Genomic DNA, 24,786 nt, shown 5'->3' with positions numbered 1-24,786 from the left:
GCCTGGAGACTGCTTTGGATTCTGTGTCTCTCTCTCTTTATGCCCCTCCCCTGCTCACACCCTGTCTCTCCCTCTCGAAAATAAATAAACATTAGGGGAAAAAAATTAAAAAAAAAAAAAAAGATTGAGAACTCGCTTTGTAGAACATCACAAAGATAGTGAGAGGACAGGAGCCTACCCTTCTCACCACTGCCTCCTTCAGCACTATCACCACACTTGCACACAAATGCTTAATACATTTAATTGGAGAGGTTACACGGAACACACCAAAAACTCTTGAAACAGCATGTACTGCATAATCTAGTTACACAGTTTCAAAGACAAGAACAGATATTTATTCAATGAGGTAGATAGAAATACTCAAAAGTAAACTCCAAAGTAAAGCATATTCTAAAGTGTCTACACATGGATTTATAATGTATCTCTGAATTTATGCAGCCAGTGTTAAATGTTTTCATAACTCTTATCTATCCCAGCAGTTTTCAATGTTTAGCATACTTATTAAAGATTCTTATTTAGTCAAAGTAACCACTAAAATGATACGACAAAATAATTCATTTTATTTCTTAAATGCCTATGTATTTACAATCATAAAAATGTTCATGCATTATAACTTATGAGATACTATACTTTCACATTTATTAAAAATTAAAAATCTTAGGAAACCTAATTACTTATGAAGAAATTAATGGCCAATCAAAAAAATGTCAAATTACTATTATTAGCTTAAGATTATATCATAATCATGAATAGCAGTTCATCATGAATACCTTCATTTTACTTTTAAAACTATACTTACAGTTTTTAGATTAAAATCTCATATTGAGGCAATAAGACTTACTTCAAATTACAGTCACATATGGAAGGGAGCTTTTCATTCAAGGTTTCGATGGTCCGTAGTACAAAGATATATTTTCCTGAGGGGTACAGGATGGACAGCTAGCCAAAGAAAACAGGCTAGCAGAGGGTAGTAAATAGCCAACTAAGCATGCACTGAACCCACAGACTACTTTAGAACACAGTAAATCTTTGATTATTGTCAGCTTTTCTATAATGTTCAGGTTCTCAAAGGTCACTGAATTTTATAATTATCTCCAAACAGTTTTCTTCATGGTCATTTAAGCTTTGTCTAAACAGCTGAGTATGTTGCCAAGCAACAACACCATCTCCTCTGCTTAATTCTGCTTCCAAAATAACTTCAGTGGCACCAGAAAAATCATGATAGGAGCGAAGAGTTTTATCTGTTGGAGGAAAAAAAAAATTAACACTCTGCTTTTGGTAACTTAAAGAATATAAAGAAATAGCTTATATATATTATATGCCTAACATGTAGGTAAAAACCAACCCTTAAAAAATAATACAATGATGGGGCGCCTGGGTGGCGCAGTCGGTTAAGCGTCCGACTTCAGCCAGGTCACGATCTCGCGGTCCGTGAGTTCGAGCCCCGCGTCAGGCTCTGGGCTGATGGCTCAGAGCCTGGAGCCTGTTTCCGATTCTGTGTCTCCCTCTCTCTCTGCCCCTCCCCCGTTCATGCTCTGTCTCTCTCTGTCCCAAAAATAAATAAACGTTGAAAAAAAAAAATTAAAAAAAAAATAATACAATGATTCCTTAGGGAGGGAACGTGTCCTTTGAAACAAAGAAATAATCTTTCTTCATCCGTTTGTGTTTCACAATAAAAAACGTAAGCCTTTCTATCAGAATGAGGTTATACAAGTTTTAATTAAATTTTTTTTTAATTTTTTACTGCAGAGTACGAATGGCTCTTGGGTATGGAACCCTCAAATAAGTACGATTATTCTTCAGAGTGTTAACTATATACATCGTGATTAATTCTCCAGTCAAATGCTTACCGCCTGACAGTTCTACTTGTGCTGAGTCAGATCGCAATTTCCACTGTATTGTTCCAGTTTGAAAGGTTTGACTACTCGTTCTAATGGAAACGCTATCTACTTTGAAGCCAACTGACCCACACTCAAACTTCCAGGAAATGTAAGCGTAAGACGATCCTTCTTTTCGGGCTAAATATACCTACAAAGGAGGAGGGAGAGCAAGAACTGTCAGAAATAATAAAGTAGTGTAGAAAACACATGTAGTCAAAGTCTTACTGTCATAGGGTACTATAATACAGATGCTCTGAACACCTAGTTTTTTCCCACTGAGATTTTTACTGGTAACATTTCTCATCTTGTCAGCAATTTTTCCTACAGCATCTTTTGCTCTGGAAGAAAGAAACTTGGATACAGGTGCCCCGTTAAGTACATCGCTAAGGGGTGCATGCTAACCAAATTTTGGTAAATCTTATTTTTTTTTAAATTAGTAAAGCCCAGCTATTTAATATGAACTTTAGGAGAAGTCCTGCTGAAAATGAAGAATCCTTTTATTTATTTATTTTTTTTTAAATTTTTTTTCAACGTTTTTTATTTATTTTTGGGACAGAGAGAGACAGAGCATGAACGGGGGAGGGGCAGAGAGAGAGGGAGACACAGAATCGGAAACAGGCTCCAGGCTCCGAGCCATCAGCCCAGAGCCTGACGCGGGGCTCTAACTCACAGACCGCGAGATCCTGACCTGGCTGAAGTCGGACGCTTAACCGACTGCGCCACCCAGGCGCCCCTGAAGAATCCTTTTAAATGCAATTATTCTATATCTTCTTTTCTAAGTGTGGATTTCCAGACAAGCTTTTCTAGAGTGAGAAGTCAAGAAAATAACTCAGTCAATGCTGAGTAATGGTTTAAAAGGTAGTATTCATGCTTGCCTCTTCAAATAGTATGCCCCCATTCCTTCATTATCAGTGATCCTTACCACTTTAAATGTATACTACTTAAGGCAGCCAATGTTACTGGCTGCTTTCAGCTCATTTCCTTGCATAGTTTCATCTACATTCTAGAAGATGTGGACATTAACATTGACAACCACAGCCTTGGTCTTTCACAGTAACTCCATTTCAATCAGGCTCAACCCCCGAGAATCTCTTTTTATTTACTTCTTAAAATAATTTTTTTTAAAGTTTATCTTTATTTTGAGAGAGAGATAGACAGCAAGCAGGGGAAGGCCAGAGACAGAGGGAGAGAGACAGTCCTGAGCCACCCAGGTGCCCCAAAAATCTGACTCTTTAATCACTTATCCCTGATGTTCAAACTCACACAATAATCATGTATTTCTTTGAAATAAGTCTGGAAAAATCCCTTTCCTCATTTACACTGCACTTACCACGAATAGTCATGACTTTATGCTCATCTTTCTCCAACTGCCTAATTAATGTTATTTATTTATTTATTTTATTTTTTTTAATGAAATTTATTGTCAAATTGGTTTCCATACAACACCCAGTGCTCATCCCAAAAAGTACCCTCTTCAATACCCATCACCCACCCTCCCCTGCCTCCCACCCCCCATCAACCCTCAGTTTGTTCTCAGTTTTTAAGAGTCTCTTATGGTTTGGCTCTCTCCCACTCTAACCTCTTTTTTTTTTTTTTTCCTTCCCCTCCCCCATGGGTTTCTGTTAAGTTTCTCAGGATCCACATAAGAGTGAAACCATAAGGTATCTGTCTTTCTCTGTATGGCTTATTTCACTTAGCATCACACTCTCCAGTTCCATCCACGTTGCTACAAAGGGCCATATTTCATTCTTTCTCATTGCCACGTAGTACTCCATTGTGTATATAAACCACATCCTTATCCATTCATCAGTTGATGGACATTTAGGCTCTTTCCGTCATTTGGCTATTGTTGAGAGTGCTGCTATAAACATTGGTACAAGTGCCCCTATGCATCAGCACTCCTGTATCCCTTGGGTCAATTCCTAGCAGTGCTACTGCTGGGTCATAGGGTAGATCGATTTTTAATTTTTTGAGGAACCTCCACACAGTTTTCCAGAGCGGCTGAACCAGTTTGCATTCCCACCAACAGTGCAAGAGGGTTCCCATTTCTCCACATCCTCTCCAGCATCTATAGTCTCCTGATTTGTTCATTTTGGCCACTCTGACTGGCGTGAGGTGACATCTGAGTGTGGTTTTGATTTGTATTTCCCTGATGAGGAGTGACGTTGAGCATCTTTTCATGTGCCTGTTGGCCATCTGGATGTCTTCTTTAGAGAAGTGTCTATTCATGCTAATTAATGTTTTTAAAGGCTCACTTCCTTCCTATCATTTGCATGGTCTAGGATGTACAGCAAGTAACTGGCTCATGCATTAAACCTAAACTCCTGGCCATTTACAGGGATTATCTGTAGCTTAATTACTCTTTCAAAGGAGTGGCTAGTAAAGGGGGTTATCTGGAAAAGATGAGCCAAACAGTTATTGGAAGAAAGGTGGCTAGAGAAACGAAAAGACCAGGGGAAAATTATCTTAAGACAAATAAATACATTCAAATTTATGTCTCTCTCTCTATATATACGTATATATGTCTCTCTATATATACATGTCTCTCTCTCTCTCTCTATATATATACATATATATATTTTATGTTTTAAGTCTTTTTAGAGCTCAGTAGTCTAATAAAAGCTCCCCCTCCCCCTGTCCCACCCTTGCCAAAGTGTGGACGTAAAATATGAAAGATTGACGTTAGGGTAATTTCAAATTTCTAGCTTACCTCCAGAACTTTTTTTTTTGTTTTTAATTTTTAATGTTTATTTGTTGTTGAGAGAGTGAGAGAGCATGAGCGGGGGAGGGGCAGAGAGAGAAAGGGAGACACAGAATCCGAAGCAGGCTCTAGGCTCTGAGCTGTCAGCGCAGAGCCCGGTGTGGGGCTCAAACCAACAAACTGCGAAATCATGACCTGAGCTGAAGCTGGATGTTTAACCGACTTAGCCACCCAGGTCCCCGAGATTAGAATTATCTTAATTATACCAAGGCGGTCTGGGCCACAACTTTAACTATCATAAGAAGGTTTTCAATAGCTGTTGAACATGTCTGACAGAACTGCTTGTTCTATAATTTACATTTTTCAGTTCTAAAGGCATTAGCTTTTAAGACCAAAAAAGTTAAAGGACAGGATGGAATTCATCACTGAACTCTTAAATGCTTAAATAAACATTCAAACACATTGTGAAAAAATAAAAGGTCTCCCAGACTAAAGAAACAGTATATGGAAATAAAAGACTACTGATACTGAAAATTCATGTCACTTTTTTCTCACAATATATTTTCTGTACCATTTTAACCAAGTTATTTTAACTCAGCATTTTTATTTAATTAATTAATTTATTTTAATGTTTATTTATTTCTGAGACAGAGACAGAGACAGAGCATGAGTGGGGGAGGGGCAGAGAGAGAGGGAGAGACAGAATCAGAAGCAGGCTCCAGGCTCTGAGCTGTCAGCCTAACATTTCCTCACGAATACTTTCATTTTACTTTTAAAACTATACTTACAGTTTTCCCTTACATTTTACTTTTAAAACTATACTTACAGAGTTTCGACGCAGGGCTCGAACTCACAAACTGTGAGATCATGACCTGAGCCAAAATCGGTCGCCCAACCGAATGAGCCACCCAGGCACCCCTAACTCAGCGTTTTTAGAGGTAGAAGTTACCAAGCATACGTATACTCAGTTTGATCATTTGAAATATGCCAAAACAGTAAGATTTATATAAACACCCAACCGTAGTCCTCTCTGTATAATAGCAACAGAACCAGTACTTATAATTTATTTAGGAGAAAAAAGTATTTTATAAGCTCTCAAATATTCAATTGTTTTGTCTAGATGAAAAAACAAACCATTTTTTTGGTAACTACTGGTTGCTCCTAACTTCTTGAGTGTTACCTTAGACAAATTTTTGGATGTTGGTTTTTTAATGCATAGATATCACTTGCTGTGGGCAACCTGTACCTGCTTGGTCTTGCAATTTCAGGGACTACTGAGCCACCTCACTTTCGCAGCAGGGACAATAAAATCAGAAGTCATGGAGTTTTCCTTCCACAGACCTGAAATCTACACAGCACCCCACCCCTCCCTCCGGTGACCTATCCCTGTCCCTTTTTGGCAACTGTAAGGCACACACAGAACAGGCAGATCACAACCTGTGGGTGAGAACAAGACCAGTCTGTCTGTGTCTGGAAAGTCTAAGCTTTGCCCCTAACAATGTACACAATGTAAACTTGTCCTTTGGATTATGGCTGTAACCACTATTTTCAAGATTGAGAACAATTTGCATGTCAGCTTCTTTATGCTTTATGTATTTCACATCCTACAGATCTTCACTTAAAGGGTGTCTGATTACTACATGCCAGGCTGTTTTGTCCACTCTTATGGTTTTCTGGAGGTTTGTGCTGCACTGTTGAAGCTGTTCTTCACTGTACTCTTAAAATGATTCTTCTGTTTTGCCTGTCAAGATGAACTCTAAGTTTACTGTGCAGCACTCTACAGTTAGTCATGCCTACAGATACCTAAAAGAACAGCTATATTTCAAGAGATTTTAATTTAATACTTATAGACTGGTTGGTATTGCTCATTAATCTTATTTCGGTTATTCCATTTTATCACTGAAATCAAACATGAATCGGTCAGTCCCCACTGCATTAGTATCTTTCTATACTCTGCCTATTTCTCCTACCAGCAGCCTCTGAATTACCTCTGATCACTAGTGTGATCTTGTCCTTCCTTTGTCTGAAATCTCTCGTGGTTTCCTGTTACATAACTGCAAGGTAATCAAAGTCCTTGGAACTTGACTACTGTTTACCTCTCTAGTCTCATTTCCCACCATTCTCCTCCATATTCCCTACTACTTTCCCCTGAATATACCAGACGTTTCTCACCTCAGTGTTTTTGCACATGCTCTATCTCATGCTCCCTTCTACATCCTGTCTCCACACTGAGAAACTCGTCCACTGCCTCCTTCTCTAAAAGCCTATTCAGATATTAGTTCTTCTGCAAGGTCATCTCTGACTCAAGAAGGGAGAGTGGCCCTTCCTTCTGTCTTCTCTCCCTTGGAGTCATATACAGACCCATATTCTTCTACCAGTCATCTCACCAATCTAAACAGCTGGTCCATGTCTTTTTCCTTCACTAGTCTAAGCTCACCTTGATGCTTGACTCTTAATTTAACATTACATCATGTCCAAGCACATCCAAGCACATCATATCACATCCAAGCACAATGTCTGACAATGCACACTTACTGAATGACTAATGACTAACGCCATACCCCAAAAAGTGCTAAAATGACTCTACTGACAAAAACACTACTTTGCAAAAATGCAAAGTACTTAAAAACATGCAAGGGGCAATCCAAATGAAGACAGATTATTTCTGATACCCTACACAGTTTGAGGGTGGTATAGAATTTATGCCATATACATTCAAAAATTCTTTCTTGCATCCAGCCATCTTTACTAAATATTTCTCAGGCACTATGCTAGATAGATGCATACTGAGAGGACAAGGGAGTAGAAAGACAAAGTCTTTTCTATGAGAATGTTTACAATCTGGTAGGATAGAGACAAATAATCTATTATATTTGTTGAATAAATGTCAAGAAGGAGGGGTACATGGTACAGTGAATAAATAAAGGGAGAAATGAATCCAGCTAGCTGGGACTGAAGGGAGTGAGGCTTACACCAAGCTCGAAGGAAAGGAATAAGTGAATCTAACAAAAAGGAAAGTAAAAGAAGTCCTGTGGAGAGGTGAGAAGGGCACTGCAGCTGCAATGCAGAGCAAGGGGGTACCATGGAGCAAGGCGAGGCCAAGAAGGCAGAGGCCAGACTCAGAAGAGACTTGAGTTGTTTCTTGTCCTAAGAGCACTCAGTAACGACTGGGGTTTGGAAAATGCTTTTCTGCCTTACGCCATGGAAAACAACTATGAAGGGACCAGAGCAGATGCAGAAAGACTAGTTAGGAAGCTATTAACACTTTTATCAAGGTGTTGTCACCTGCCTCCTAAAAGGAATACTGGTTTTCTTGATTCAGCTTTTTATATTTCTTCCAAATTAGACATCACTGAACAATGTATTTGCTAAGTAGTAAAATTTAGTAAGTCTCTGTGTACCTGGGAGACTAGCTCTTTGAGACGGTAAGAATCTGTTCTAAATATCTGAGAGCAGGCTGCATGTGCTGTCATGATTCCAGGCTGGAGGTTACTGAGGAAAGGTGTGGTGGGAAATAGGTAGGTTAGGTTTCTTCTTCTATTTAGTGGACCTAGAGAATCCCTAATTGGAAACATGCTAGTACAAAACCAAAAATACTGACTTATCTCTAGGTGGAAAATTCAATGTTTCAATGGCAATATATTACTTCTGAGTTATTAGACTCTATAGGGGTAATTAAGATTCAACTATTTTTCTTCATTTAGTATTAAATATTATAACTGGACAAAGATTCATTCAACTTTTAAAAAGTGATACCCCTTGTAAAGGTAAATCAAGGCATAAACTTTAATTGAGTAGGAGCCTTTTTTTATTTAATGGCCTCTGCATCTCATTTACATTATTTAAATCTTACTCATACAATATACCCTCTGGGCACAATGGTCTATTTAGAGAACTCAAAACATGCCATGTAATCTATGCTTTTCCTCTACTGTTCCCTTGCTTTATGAACACCTACTCATCCTTCAGCGTCCAGCTCAAATGTCTCCTGCTCTACAGATACAGAGCTATCCCCAACTCCCACAGCCAGAGCTAATTACTCCCTCCTTGGTGTTTCCATAGCAATGTGTTGATATCCTTATTATAGCACTCTGCATCCTGGGTAAGATGGCTGTTTGTGCTTCGGCTTTCCCTGTTAGATTGTGAGGGCAGAAATCGTATCTTTATCTTTTTATCCATGGAGCCAAGAACAATGCCTGACATAACAGGCATTCAGTAAATGTTTGCTGATGAACAAATGAGTGAATAAGACAGAATCGACCTGCTTCTCATCACATCACATCTTCTGCAGCATGTCATTGTTTTTTTTTTTCCATTAATTTTCTCCATTAACACTGCTGGTTAGGAAAAAGGCATACTTTTTCTTTAGTTCCGCAATGACAGCTTAGTCCTTGGATAAATAACATGTCTATCCTATCCTGCTTTCTGTTCAGAAGAACTTTCAGGCTAAGGATAGTCTTCCAGAGAAGTTTACCCTTCCTCATTAACTGTATAATCAATTATAGATATACATATCTTAAAATTTAAATTTTCACCTTGCTCTATTTTTTATGTTCTTCTTTAATTCAAGAGGAATAATTTATACAATTTTATTAACGTTGGCAAGTTATTCTTAGTGTAATTTAAAAAGGTCACCAAAACAAGCACCAAGGTAAATTTTACAACAAAAACTTATGACTGGGAAAAAAAAAAAAAAAAAAAAAGCAGGGATCTTACCCTTACGTCTTCTGCACTCTGACTAATGCCTAGTATGGTGACAAGCATATTGTAGATGCTCCTATACACTAGCAGCTGCTAACCTGTGACTCGCTCTTTAAATCTAGCCAGTGTGTCCTGCAAATGAGCAACTTCCCTTCCCAAACATCCTGGCAAGTTAACTTTAAAAGCTCCCTCTAAGTTCACTAATTCCTATGAAAATCTATCAATAATATGGTTAGATCTGCTGAGGTCATGTGAATAGTTTTGAGTTTATTTTTGGTGTGTGTCTAAGTGGTAGGACACTTTAAAAGCAAAGCTTCTTACTATTAACTGGGAACATGTGAAAACAATGTGCAAGCTGGTATAAGTGAAATACTATAGTCCAGCATCCATTTCTTTCTTTTTCAGGACACAAAGAAGAAATAGCCAGTATTACTGTTCAATCATCCACATTCTTATGAAATGAAAGCATGTTAAATGCTTAGCTCTTGGGACTTTGGATTAAATGTGCATTTAGTAGGCAATCAACAAGTATCTGTGAAAGGATTAAATAACAATGTATTTTATATATTCATGCAAAAAACCAGTCACAAGTTGGTCATATATGTGATTCTTTTTCCCCATGAATGAATTAAATTCAGCCTCTTTGATGAAAATGGATGCTTCCTTGATATAAATGCACAACTGTCTTATGGACTTCTGATTAAACGTTGGGAGCAGGATTTTCTTTTACAGGTTTAAGGATTACTAAAAGTACTTTTGATATATCAGTTTTCACATTATACACAACTGAAAAATGAAGCCGATCTATGTTGGTTTAAAAACAATGACAAAGTTTTTAAACAGCTTCATGCAGGAAATTACCATGTTCCAGTCTGTTTCAACTTTTCTGAATATGGATTCCATTTTCCACACACCATTCTCCCATCCAGAAATGGTTTGATTATTATTTGAAACTCGGACGTAACGATCTTTCACAATATTATAACAAAGGTGGAGCTGTTTGGAAATCTTCTCATTTTCAGAGGGAATGAGCAGGGTTTCTTTTCTCTTAAAAAGAAAGCAGAATTAGTTTTTCAACATAATGGAAGACTATATATGAAGAACTGCTACATCCAGTGGTTAAGAGATTCCTTCAACTTGAAAATGAAGAGTTGGTGCCATTAAAAAATTTGGAAAACATTTTATAGGTTAAATATGATTAGTATGATGTGGATATAGCTCCAAAAATTACTAAACAGAAAATGAGAAGTATAAACCATAGCTCTGATTTATATTGTTGTGATTTATGTTCAACCTAAATTCATTTACTTTTGTTCATTTCTATCACCAACATCTCCAAACTGGACTCCTTCAGTTGTCTCCTAAAGTTGACTCCCAGCTGTCAACTCTTACCTTTCCTATCCAAGCTCCACATAGTAATGAAAGTGATTTTCTAGAAATGTAAATTGGGATATGTCACTTTCTTGCTTAGCTCACTCCAATGACTTCCCACTGTACTTAAACTCCAAACCTTTACCAAGGCTAACAGGGCTCTAAATGATCTATTCCCTGCTTACTTCTCAAACCAATCTCATGGTAGTCTTCCATTAGCTCCTCAAAAAGGTCCAGCTAGTTCCTGCCTCAGGGTCTTGACATGCTGTTCCTGCTATCTGGAATGTTGTTTTCCTACTCTCCATATACTTGATTCTTTCTCTTCTTTCAGGCCTCAAAGCCATTTCATCAGTGTCCTTTCTTGATACTCTAAGGTAGGAGAGTGCCTGGGATACATAGCTTGAAACAAACTTCTGCATGTGTGAAGCTCATGTTTTACCTTAAAATTCCAGGAAAAATTTGCATCCTAGCCCCCAAATAAATCCATGTTTATTGTAATGAAAATCAATCCCTAGAAATCTGAAATCACTGAGTGAATCTAAAGTTTGAGAAAGATGATACATTTATCCCACATCTTAAAAAAAATTTTTTTGTAATATTTATTTATTTTTGAGAGACAGAGACAGAGTGTGAGCGGGGGAGGGGGCAGAGAGAGAGAGAAAGACACAGAATCTGTGTCTCCAGGCTCTGAGCGGTCAGCACAGAGCCCGACGTGGGGCTCGAACTCACAAGCTGTGAGATCATGACCTGAGCCGAAGTCGGATGCTCAACCAACTGAGCCACTCAGGCGCCCCTATCCCACATCTTTATATGCCACTAAAACACTGGTCCCTGTCCTTTAGACATGGGCATAGTAGCATCCGGGCCAGACAATTAATTCTTTGTAGTAAGGGCTGCCCAGTACATTGCAGGTTGTTTAGCAGCAGCCCAGGCCTCTGTCCATTTGTTGGCAGTGGCACCCCTCCGCCCAGATGTGACAACCAAAAATGTCTCCAGACATTGCCAAATATCCCCTGGAAGGCGAAATCAACCACCACTGAGAACCAGTGCTCTAGTCTGTGTCAATGTCTTGCCACAGTATTTGCTAATCAATCAAAATAGTAGGCAATGCTTTCTTGTTAAACATTGGGTACTAGGTATTAAACAATATGAAAACTTCAAATGCATAACAATCAATAAGCAAAATATAAAACATCTTAGAAACAAAAAGAGAAAAAATAATGTTTGTGTGTGTATATATCACTGTTGGAATTATTAAACAGTAGTATAAAATGTATGAAAAACAGAATTCCCTAGTAGAACCTATGAATATCACTGTTAAAAAGGTTTAAAAAAAAAGCAGCTTATTTTTAGAAACTGATTTATAATTACAGATTATAACTTCAAAACAAGCATATAACAAAACTCCCCAATTCTTTTCTTCTTTATCAAAAATATTTTAGGGTGCTGACATAAACTCAATGGAAATAAAATTCAAAAGTAGCATTATCTACTATTTAACAAAGGATAACTAATTACCAAAGAGAAAAGAAAAATATTTATGCTACTGAACGTAATTGTGTATGCAACTGAATAATCTAGATTCAGAATAACATTAATATTTCATAAAATCTTTTAATTCTAAGATTAAGATAAACTTTTCCTTCTGAAATGATATCACCAATGTTTCCTTCTTTTTCCAAATGATTTCAAGGTAGAGTTCCATAATTTTTTAGGACTAACATTTTTCAATTAACTTTTAAAATGAACATCTACTTCTAAAGAGGAAAATGATTTTTTAAATCCATGGCCCTAATGGTCTCCAGTAACAGAAGTTTTAAAAAAAAATTTCAAAAGGGAAGACAATCCAGGCATATGACCCAATTCATATTTTTAAAGTTTAATCAACTTATATGCCATACAAGAGGAAGCACATCCATCCATAAAAAGAAAAAAGAATAAAGACCTAAATAATATCGACGTTTTATTTAAATTGAACACAGCTGTGAATTAAATTAGCTCTTTTAAATTGGCTTCATTTAGATTTATACTTGTAACTTGCACTGCATCAGCAGTGATTTGAATTATCTGTTGAATTTAGATCGTGTAATTCTATGGCTGAACCAACCCTTCCAACTGCTTCCTAAAGATGATGAAGTAAATTAAAAAGCAAACATAAAGTTTACTGGGGATAATTAACCCATTTTGGACATATTCCTTTATTGGAGAAATTAGTTGCAACAATGGCAAATCTAGAAAAAGTAGATATAAAACTCTATTTTGTTTGGAATTCTTTGATATGATACTGTGGTGGGTATTTTCCTTCCAAGCATTTTTCATTACATACCTTCTTAGACATTTATGAGTCAACTTTAAGTTCCCTAAGGGCAAGGGACAGTCTACTGTACTTTTTTACTGTTCATTACAGACACATTGCTTCTCACCTAGCCCCTAACTACAGGCATATGTCCATTGTTCATTATTTAATTTGGGGACATTAATCAAGAGAGAATGTCTTAATATAAATTTGGCAATAGTAATCACAGCAGCAATGATCATTTCTAGCCAATAACAGATATAGGCAAGTAAATAACAAGAAATAAACACTTTCCTTCACTGAATTATCCAGATTCTATTATTGGTCTCATTGTACTACAAAAAAAATTTCTAAAAAGGTAAAACAAGCCTTTCTAAAATGTATAAAATCTTATTTTGAAAAACTTAAACAGGCACTTCCCAAAAGATGATATCCAAAAATTTACAGGACAGGCATTCAACTTCATTAGTCATCAAGGTAAATGCAAAAATGCAAGGTAAAATCACAATATAATAGTACTACACACCACCAGAACTGCTAAAATGAAAAAGACAATACCAACTACAGGCAAATATGTGACAAACTCTCATTTGCTGCTGGTCAGAGTGTAAACTGGCACAACCACTTTGGAAAACTGCTTGGCAATATCTACCCAAACTGAACATACTCCTACTCTATGACCTAGCAATTCCACTCCTAGGTATACATCAAAGTCAAATGCATAAATACATTCACTGAAAACATGTATATAAATGTTCACAGCAGTACAACTTTTAACATCCAAGACCTAGAAACTCAAATGCCCATCAACGGTGGCATGGATAAACTGCATTTATACATATTATATATCAGTGAGAAAAAATGTGCCATAACCATGCAGCAACCAAGTCTGAATTTCATGAAGTAATGTTAAAAGAAAAAAACTCTTCACCAAAGAGTACATATGGTACAATGCCATTTACATAAAGCACAATAATAGGCAAAATCAATCTATGAGGTTAGAAACCAGGACAATGGATACTCTTAGTGGTGGGAGAAGTGACCGGAAGGGAACTCATGGCCATTCCTGGGATTCTGGTGGCCTCTCTGCCACTCTGGTTGGTGGTTACATGGAAGCTCAATTTGCACAAATTTGTTAAGCTATACACACTTATAATTTGTGCATTTTTTCTGTACGTACTTTAGTAACAGTTATACTATACTAAAAATTTACATAGGAAAATCCCATTTTAAAATGCTTTCCTTACTCCTGCATGTGAATATACTACGTCAATCAATTATTGCTTCTCTTCAAACTTTTATGTCTTTTCACAATTACTGTAAAAAGTTAACTGAAAGGTCCTGGCGAATGCATTTTTCTGTAAGTAAAGACCACACTATAGGAAGCAGTCAAGTGAAAAGATTACGATGCTATAATGAATTAAATACCTCTAGACCCATTTCACCTCGGGCTACTCTCCAAGCCACTGACCCAGATATTCTTCCACCAAGTTCTCCAGGCTTAGGGGTTTTGGGAGATATAAATTCAACAAGTTCCACGATTATCCTCTGGAGAAGTTCTTTTCTTCTGTTTTCCGACAAAGATATTTGCCTCTGTAATTCATGTTTAAAAAAAAGTCATTAAGATTAGGGAAGTGCAGAGGTCCATCTCTAAGTAAGTATATACTTAAAACATTCATATTTTAATGGGATCCTGACAGACGTAACCAACTTTTTGTTCACATATAGTTATTTGGAAAAGTAATAGGTCACGGTGGAAAACTGAAAATAATTTTACAAATGTTATGTGAAGAAATCATTTAAGATCCATATCCAACTCTTCATGATCTTTACTGTCCTGCATTTAAAATGAAGGTGGCAATTTCTGCTTCCAGCTACGATAGACTACCTTGTGTCAGACCAACTGTCCTACTGAGAAAAGGTACAAAGCTGGGCAAAACATTACATGCAGACACAAACAAATCCCTGTTTAAATGCAACAGAAGGCTACCAAGGCAAGCACAGCTGTAGAAGCTAAGATCCCAAGGAAAGAAATGAATTGAGGTGAACTGAACATGCTCCACCTCTTTTCCCTTCCAGGCATTTGCCAATTATTAACTGGTAGGAGCTAAAGAGGGAGAGAAGCCAAGCACAAAATGACAGCTAACGTGCTGAAAAACACAGCAGAATTTTTACAGAATCACAGTACTGTGGAGTAAATACAGCGGAGTTCAGAGCATTTCAAGGTGAGAGGCTCTAGTTAATACTCCAGATATTCAGTTTAGGATCTTTGAAGGGCTGCACATCAGAAGGTGAAATTCCAAACAGATGGAAACTTCACCCTGAATCTCAACCACCGGATTAAGGTGATTCTAACTGCCTGCCAAGAAACAAAATTGATGGTCTGGCTTTTAAATCACAGAAGAACCCACACGTGTGTAATAGTAAAAAATTTCAATACTACCAAACGGATATAAAATAAAAACCGAATCTTCCTTTTTGAACTTCCAGTTCCTCTTTTCAAAAGTAGTCATTGTTAACAATTTCCTGTGCTTTGTCTCAAAAGTTTCCACACTTGGACAAGTGTGTGTAATTATATTCAAGACATAATTTCTTTGAAAAATAAAGCAACATACTTTTGATGCCTAGTATTACATACATTGAAATTTTGTTTCACTAAACTTTGAGATGTGACAATTTAATGCATAAAACACCCACAATATTTAAAAGGGGTCCTCAAAATTTTCAATGAACGAAAAGACATTTAACATATTAAAATACTTTTGCTTGCAAAGTAATGCTATTACTTTAAGAATTTCAGTGGGTTAAAAACTGGCCATTCTTGATTATATAAAAAACTTCAAACGTCTTCTCAAAAATGACAAATACCCATACCTGCTTATTAAGTCCATTAATAGTTTCTCGAAGTAATTCTTCTTTAACCTCAGTTCTTCTGGAGATTACCTCGTCATGTTTACAAGAGTATCGCCAAGTGACATCAACCACCTCAAATTACAGAATACAATAGTTGACAAGATTACAACCATCAACCTTAATCTGCTGTCTAGAACGTATGTAATTCTTATCTGTTTTTTTTTGTTTTTTTTTTTTTTTTAAGTAGACCTCATGCCCACGTTGGAGCCAAAGCGGGGGCTTAGCTCATGACCCCGAGATGAAGATCCGAGCTGGGATCCAGAGTCAGACATTTAACTGACTAAGCCACCCAGGTGCTCTTAGAATGTACAGAATTCTTAAATAGATTTTTAAAATGCTATCCTTTGCTTGAAATTTTAAAACCTGCAGAAAAAAATAAAAAATATGCTTTTTATTCATTTTCTAACATGTATATATATTTTTATGTTTGTTTATTTTTGAGAGAGCGCATGAGTGGGGGAAGGCAGAGAAAGAGGGAGACAGAATCCAAAGCAGGCTCCAGGCTCTGAGCTGTCAGCACACAGCCCGATGCGGGGCTCAAACTTAGAAACTGTGAGATCATGACCTGAGCTGAAGTTGGACGCTTAACCAAATGAGCCACCCAGGCACTGCTCTAACAGGTATACTTCCAAGAAAGACTGATAAAATGAGATTTTCAGAATACTTAGCTTTTTAAAACTTATCTACAAAGTTAATTTCATAATATTCAACTAATAAAAACTTTTTCCATTTTTACTGTATTAAATTTATATCAAATAACTAACTTTTGACAAAGGTACAAAAACAAGTCAATGGAAAAAAGATAACCTTTTCAACAAATGATGCTAGAACAATCTGTCATCTATCTGGCAAATAATGACTTTCGATCCACACACTGTACTATACACAAAAATTAACTCAAAATGGATGACAGACCCAAATGTAAAACTGAAAGTATAAAACTTTTAAAAGAAAACACACGAAAAAATCATTCTGACTTGGGCTAGGCAAAACTTGCTTAGATATAACATCAAAAAGCACAATCCATCATTTCATCATCTATACGAATACTGAATCATTATGCTGTATATGTGCAACTATACAGTGTTATATGTAGACGATACCTCATTTTAAAAGGAAAATAGCACAATCCCTGAAAGAACAAATTGATAATCTGGACTTTCTCAATTTTGTCTCTTCAAAAGTCATTCTGTGACAGAATGAAAAGACATGCCACAGACAAGGAGAAAATCTTTGCAAAGCATTTATTTGAAAAACGACTTATATGCAGAATATATAAAGAATTCTCAAAACTCAACAATAAGAAAATGAACAACCCAACTTCAAAAAAAAAATGGACAAAGAGGAGGATGCATGGCAAATAAGCACACAGGAAGATACCTGGCATCATTTGTCATCAGGGAAATGCAAATGAAAACCACCATGAGATACCATCTCACATACCAACAACCACACTAAGTGTTAGCAAGGATGCAGAGAAACTGACAACTCTCACATACTGCTGGTGAGAATGTAGAACGGCACATGATTCTGGAAAACAACTTAGCAATTTCTTATGGCTCTACCATATGATTCAGTCATTCTACTTCTAGGCATTTACCAAAGAGGAAAGACAGCATACGGCAATATAAGGACTTGTGTTTAAGTGTTTACAGCAACTTTATTTGAAATACTAAAAAATTGGAAATTATCTAACTGCCCCTCAACAGGTGAATGGATAAACAAACTAGGGTACATGCATACGATGGAATACTACTCAGCAATAAAAATAATAAATTATTGATACATGAGAATAACATGGGTGAATCTCAAAATAATTGTGCTGAGAAAAAGACACCAGATCACGCCCACCAAAAAGAGCATATATATTGTATTAATTCCATTTTATATAAAACTCTAGAAATGGGATGCTGGGGTGGCTCAGTTGGTTAAGTGTCTGACTCTTGATTGGGGCTCAGGTCATGATCTTACGGTTGTGAGACTGAGCCCCATGTTAGGCTCTGTGCTGACAGAGTGGAGCCTACTTGGGATTCTCTCTTTCTCTCTCTCTCTCTCTCTCTCTCTCTCTCTCTCTCATTCCCTCTCCCCCCCCCCCCCGCTTGCATGCTCTCTCTCTCAAAAAAAATAAACACTAAAAAAAACCCAAAACGACAACCTAGAAATCTACAGCGAGAGAAAGCAGATCCATGGTCCATGGTTGCCTAAAGAGGGGCAAAAAGGAGGGATAACAAAGGACATAAGGAAACTTCCAGATATAGTGCATATGTTCACTATCTTGACTGCAAAGGTGATTTCATGGGTGCATACAAGTGACAAAATTTATTAAACTGTACACTTAAATGTATGCTGCTTATTATATGTCAAATATATCTTCAAAAGCTGTCCAAAAAGGAAAGAAATTCTATTTTATTCTTAGAAAAAACCCTTTTTTTTCTTATGCTTTACCTCATCCTTAGAAAATGCTATGACATAGGAAAGCTTCTTGCCCCACCCTACTTCATAAAGGAGTGGCTTATCACAGACATCTTCACATGCATCACAGTGCAGCCACCGCTGCTGAGAAGGTGAATAGACTTCTGTCCAGACATGGTCTACTCAAGTAAGACACAAGAAAACAGCAGGAAGAAAGAATACAAAAGTTAAGTTTATAAAACCAGAATGATTTCCAACAACTACATACGAACTGCTAAGATAAGGATCATATAATAATTTCTAACAGTCTAAATTTTAGCTAATAGGACTGAGCATTTTGGGGCACACAAAACTCTAGAACATTTGTTTTCATTTCTCTCTTTGAAACCCTTAAAAATATTTTTGGAAAATGTCCTTTAAGGTGGTTAGTTTTAAGTGTCATTAAAAATCATGTGAACCATAACTCTAAAAAGGTGAACATATTGAACAACGGCATCAGAAACATGGGCCTCAGCTTTTGCTAATGTGGAGCTAATGCCACTTTGGAAACTGCGGTCTCTCTTGACGTTTACGACTCAGAACAGGTAGGAGGCCTCCCAAAGGATCTCTGGCTATTGATGTTCTATATTTGACTGTAAGAGAACAGTAACTCTTAAGTGAAGGTTTCATTTTATCCTACAAAACAACAGAAACACAAGTAAAATTCTAAGAACAAGGAAAACAACTTTTTAACGTGTAGATGATAAATCATTTCTAAATAAGAACAACATAAATTTCACATGGCTTTTATTACATTTTTTTTGTATACTGAGGTTTAAGATTACTATGTCTTTTATACTAATCTCTACAAAAATAAAGGTTTCTACAGCATATTACATGTTATTACTCATACAGAAAAAGCACTGTTACAAATGTCATGGTAAATGGTTAATAAAAGAATGTCTATAGGCCATGTTTAAAGTACCAGGCAAAATGGTAGGTGTACAACTCTATACAAAAAACTTACAAGGTTGGTATTAGTGTTATTTACAGAAGGCAAATGGGAGCTCAGACTGACAAGGCCAGAAAGTAATAGACAAAAAGCGATGAGCCCAGACTGTAAACCCAAACCTGAAGTGTGCACAGCTCTACTACTTCGCTCACACCACATTCCATACCTGTATAATCCCAAACATAGCGAGCTTCAAACCCTAAGGCTCGACAGCACAGCGTAAAACAATTGGCCCACTCGCCACACCGTCCACATCTCGTTTCCAAAAGTTTCTCAGGGTTATTATACCTGTTTAAAAATAACCATAATTATCAACTTTGCAACCAAACTCTGCAAAGGGACTGAAAGGGGGTGTTCTGCACGTAGGGCCGACTCAATCTGCACTGCAGTGAGTTCCAGTAATGAAGGGGATCCTTGGGGATCCCCCAAGGTATTATTACAAGGTATCCCCCAAGTATTATTAAATAATACTGGCAATGGTGGTGGATTTTCAGGTTCTGTTTACCCGGCCCTGAAGATGATGTATTTTTACGGTCTGAGGGTGAAGATTAAAGCTTTTATGATAGTTTTGTACATTCGGGGGACTTGTCCTATAGCTTTAATGTTCACTGAAGTATGTTTTCTTTTAGAATTTAGTTTGTCTTGCTCCCGGTAAAGTATTTGCTTTTTTTTAAAACGATGAGCATAACGCTGGGATTCAGTTAAGTTTGTTATGTTTCGTTGTCAGTTTTTCCTGAAGTATTATTTTGCGTTAATAAGCAATGGTATCTTGCTGGCAATTTACTCAAATGTATTGTGATTTTGCTGATTTTGTACCTTTATTAATATTTGCTTTTTAATCATGTACTATATGGAACTTCATTCCTAATTGTGGTTAACATCATGGCTTGCGTTTTCACTACAGTCCCATTATTAACTTTATATTACATGCATGGTATGAGATTAAACTCACCAGAAATTTGAAAATAAAATAAAATAACCACAGAAAAGCCTTGATTCATTATCATAATCAATAATTTAAACAATTTATATTACCTCTGTGCTAAACAGCAACATTTCTTAATTTCACATTTTTAAAAATTAATTTTTTGGGGCACCTGGGTGGCGCAGTCGGTTAAGTGTCCGACTTCAGCCAGGTCACGATCTCGCGGTCCGTGAGTTCGAGCCCCGCGTCAGGCTCTGGGCTGATGGCTCAGAGCCTGGAGCCTGCTTCCGATTCTGTGTCTCCCTCTCTCTCTCTGCCCCTCCCCCCGTTCATGCTCTGTCTCTCTCTGTCCCAAAAATAAATAAACGTTGAAAAAAAAAATTAAAAAAAAAATTAATTTTTTGTTTTTTCTTTTTTATTATCATTTATTTATTTATTTTTAATTTACATCCAAGTTAGTTAGCCTATAGTGCAATAATGATTTTAGGAGTAGATTCCAGTGATTCATCCCCTTTATATAAAACCCAGTGCTCATCCCAACAAGTGCCTTCCTTAATGCTCCTTCCCATTCAGCCCATCCCCCCACCTATAGCCCTCTAGTAATCGTCAGTTTGTTCTCTGTATTTAAGTCTCTTATGTTTCGTCCCCGTCCCCAAAATTATTTTTAATTGAAATATAGTTGACATACAATTTTATATTAGCTTCATTTCACATACTTAAATAATGATTAAAGAGCCTGGAATATATGAGGCATTGTGTTAGAATCTATAGTGGAAAATGGTTAAACAGTGGTACAGCCTTAAAGGAGTTTACAGGCATTAACAGGAAGAAGGCAGAATGTGACAAAACCATACACAACAGGTCAGATTTAGTGTTACAGAGTGTGGTTGGGAGGAAAGTTTGTATTTGAACTGGGACCTGAAGGACAGATAAGATTTGGACAGGCAGAGATTCTCTAGGAAATCTGCTTAAAGCATTAGTATTATTCTAACAAGTGGTATAATGAGCTCATGTATTTAAAAGGTAAACAACTTCAACAAACTACTCAGTAAAGATTTTAAAACTTAAGTGAACTCAATTCTACTTAAAACACTACTATTCTGGGGGCGCCTGGGCGGCTCAGTCCGTTGAGCATCCGACTTCGGCTCAGGTCATGATCTCACAGTCCGTGAGTTTGAGCCCTGCGTCGGGCTCTGTGCTAACAGCTCAGAGCCTGGAGCCTTCTTCGGATTCTGTGTCTCCCCCCATCTCTGCCCCTCCCCTGCTCATGCTCTGTCTCTCTCTGTCTCAAAAATAAATAAAAACATTAAAAAATTAAAAAAAAATTAAATACTACTATACTGTAGAATGATCTTTTTGATGGAACTTTTTTCTTCTTAACCACTTAAAGGTGCTTGCTAATTTGGAAATTATTTTTTGAAAGATGTTTGCCACAATCTTTTAAAAAGTTACTGTAATTATAAAATAATCATAAAACTGGAGAACACCAAATTTTGCATAATGCATTGAGAAGGATTTCACTGATAAAGCTAAGCAAGAAAAGTGCCCTAGCTGAGCAGAGATGTTGGCCATAAGCTTGTAGAAGGAAACCACTGCATGAATGAATTGGCTTTGCAATGATAAGTTTGTCTTAAACAGATGCCATTAAACTACTTAATTTAAATAAATTTATGACCAACATAATTAAAAGTAATTGAAAACAGACGTAAATTAAAAAAAAATTTTTTTTAACGTTTATTTATTATTGAGAGACAGAGAGACACAGAGCGTGAGCAGGGGAGGGGCAGAGAGAAAGGGGGAGACAGAATCTGAAGCAGGCTTCAGGCTCTGAGCTGTCAGCACAGAGCCCGATGAGGGGCTCGAACTCACAAACTGTGAGATCATGACCTGAGCTAAAGTCAGTTGCCCAACCAGCTGAGCCACCCAGGCGCCCCCAAAACAGATGTAAATTTACATGAAGCAGTAACAGTGGCAGAATTAGCACATCCTATGCCTCCTCTATATACTACTTGTGCCAAGTTGCATAACCAGCTTAGCCTAGAATTAATACTGTTTGTCATCCCAACTCTATATGTAGGACAAAACTAAGTCCCTATGTGTCCAAAATGAGGTATTTCAAAACTTGGTATCTTTTCTTGACTGATGATACAACCAATGTTTATAAGTATTGCCAATTTAAAAAATCTGATAAGAGGCTTGTGAATTAAAGGATGAAAAAAGTTAATTGAAAAGTGCAAACTTCCTTAGTTTAAAATTTAAATAATGAGGATACATTAGATTGGGTGGGGAAGGCACCTGATTAAAATTCTGTCGTTAATATGATGGCATTATACTTCTACCTTCCATATTAGCATCTGATGATTATTTTATGTACCTCATTGTGTTTACTATCACAATGTATCAGTAGTATTAATGTCATTAGTGTTATTTTTATGTGCTATCAATTATTAATAAAGTTATCAGAAAGTTACAAGTTATGTAATTAAAAGAACAATACAAGATTTACAGCATTAGGGCAGCTGGGTGATTTAGTCAGTTAAGCAACTGACTCTTGGTTTCGGCTCTGGTCATGATCTCGCAGTTTCATGAGAGCCTTATGTTGGGCTCTGCACTGACAGCGTGGAGACTGCTTGCGATTCTCTCTCCCAACTCACTCTCTGCCCCTCCCCCACTCATGCTGTCTCTTTCAAATAAGAAACTTAAAAGAAAATATTAAAAAAAAAAGATTTATAGCATTAAATGTGCTAAGACCACACTTTATTTATTTATTTATTTAAATTTATTAATTTATTTATTTTTCAGAGAGCCCAAGCTGGGGAGGGGCAGAAAGAGGGGGACAGAGGATTTGAAACAGGCTTTGCACTCACAAGCTGACAGCAGTGAGCCTGATGAGGGGCTTTAACTCATGAACCGTGAGATCATGTCCCGAGCCCAAGTTGGATGCTTAACTGACTGAGCCATCCAGGTGCCTCTACACTCAATATATGCTAGAGAAAGAGTAAACAAATTTTTCCTATAAAAAGACAGTAATTGGGGTGCCTGGGTGGCTCAGTCAGTTAAGTGTCCAACTTTGTCTGAGGTCATGATCTCACGGTTTGTGAGTTAGAGCCCCACGTTGGGCTCTTTCTGACAGCTCAGAGCCTGGAACTGGTTTGGATTCTGTGTCTCCCTCTCTCTCTCTCTGCCCCTTCCTTGCTTGTGCTCGGTCTCTCTCCATCTCTTTCTCTCAAAAATAAATAAACAATCAAAAAAAATTTTAAGACAGTAATTACTTTAGACTTTGTAGGCCATATGGCCGCTGTTGCCAGTATTCAACCCTGACATTATAATGTGAAAGGAGTTATAGACCATAAGCCCACAAATCAGAATAAATGTGTTCCAGTATTTACAAAAATAGGATGTGGGCTGGACTTACCCTACCAGCCATAGCTTGCTGACCTCTGTCTTAGAGGAATATATTTCTAATAATTAAAAAGCTCATTTAATAAAAATTCTTTTCTAACCATTCCATTAAGAGATCACTCTGACTTTACTGTCCAGGGGACACTCACCTTGGGAATCGATTGCTGAACTGGCATGTATCACAGTAATGATCTTCTACTCTGTTCGCACCCCACTTCAGTTCATCATCATTGGGAAATAATGATTCACCTCTAGACTTAGTCTGGCCACCACATTTGCTGCACAAAATGTCATTCACCCATTGAAAAAATTCTTCCTTAAACCAGTGTAAAAGCTCCAGCAGAAGAAAATCCTCTTCACTTACATCAGTACCTGAGAAGTTAAAACAGAACCAAGTAAGATCTGAAGCAGACAAAAACTAAAAATACACACACACACATATTTTATTCTAAAATATGGAGCTGAAATATATGAAAATATAAGATGATCTAGAAGGTATTCTCAAATATGATGCAAGAAAAGAACTGTCAGCATATTGTGAATCAGGATGAAATACGACATAATGCCTTGCACATTTATAGCAGTACGCCATTTACCACCGTAAGTGACATTATGTACTAAAGTGAGCTGAACATAACCACCTCTCGGGGAACTATGGTTAATGTGGAATTGATCTTGAAACACAGGGAGGTAAGAAAATCATTCTGATTCTTAAAAAATATTTAAAAATGACTATATTCAATTTGTTATCAGGTATATATACCAGTAAACATGAAACAATCACAAAATCACAAGCAGAAATCAGAGAATTCCAGACACCTAAAAAATCACCCTATCAACTTTTCTTAGTCTTTCAACTACACAATGTAATCTATCTGTGGACACTCACCACACATCAACTAAAAAGAGAACAATGCCTACAGTGTATGTAACAACCCCAGCAGGTATGTATGGCCTGTTAATATTATATCTACTTTAAAAAGATTTCTCTTGATCATATTCAAGACTGTGGTATCTTTGGAAAGAAGGGAAGGAGAGGAGAAATGAATCTAGAAGACATATCTAGGGAGTTCTCATTTCTATCTTTTCATGTTTTATTATTAAGAAGTGATAATAAAATATACTTGAAGGAAATATATGGCATAATGTTAAGATCTAATAAAGTTCAATGCTGGTCATAGGTGTTTTTGTATT

At 36.9% G+C, this 24,786-nt stretch overlaps 1 protein-coding gene across 4 annotated transcripts in view; it reads right to left on the bottom strand.

Annotated features, from left to right (window-relative positions):
- Positions 1-225: 225 nt before the first annotated feature.
- Positions 226-24,786, bottom strand: part of NGLY1 (N-glycanase 1) — a 64,690-nt gene continuing 40,129 nt past the window's right edge. For 2 of the 4 annotated variants that reach the window (XM_030328944.1, XM_030328946.1), the window contains 8 exons: positions 23,742-23,964; positions 19,432-19,553; positions 18,308-18,453; positions 15,824-15,934; positions 14,378-14,542; positions 10,144-10,329; positions 1,851-2,028; positions 226-1,241 (listed from right to left, as the gene is read on the bottom strand). In XM_030328944.1, coding sequence (XP_030184804.1) covers positions 1,066-1,241; positions 1,851-2,028; positions 10,144-10,329; positions 14,378-14,542; positions 15,824-15,934; positions 18,308-18,453; positions 19,432-19,553; positions 23,742-23,964 — 1,307 coding nt within the window. In that variant the 3' untranslated portion in view covers positions 226-1,065. The remainder of the gene's footprint in view (positions 1,242-1,850; positions 2,029-10,143; positions 10,330-14,377; positions 14,543-15,823; positions 15,935-18,307; positions 18,454-19,431; positions 19,554-23,741; positions 23,965-24,786) is intronic. The other 2 variants (XM_030328945.1, XM_030328947.1) reach the window with 2 other exon arrangements.

The sequence above is a fragment of the Lynx canadensis genome, chromosome C2, assembly GCF_007474595.2.
Source record: "Lynx canadensis isolate LIC74 chromosome C2, mLynCan4.pri.v2, whole genome shotgun sequence".
Taxonomy (NCBI): Eukaryota; Metazoa; Chordata; class Mammalia; order Carnivora; family Felidae; genus Lynx; species Lynx canadensis.
Note: the sequence above shows the minus strand (reverse complement) of the source record. Positions and strands in the feature narration are given on the sequence as shown.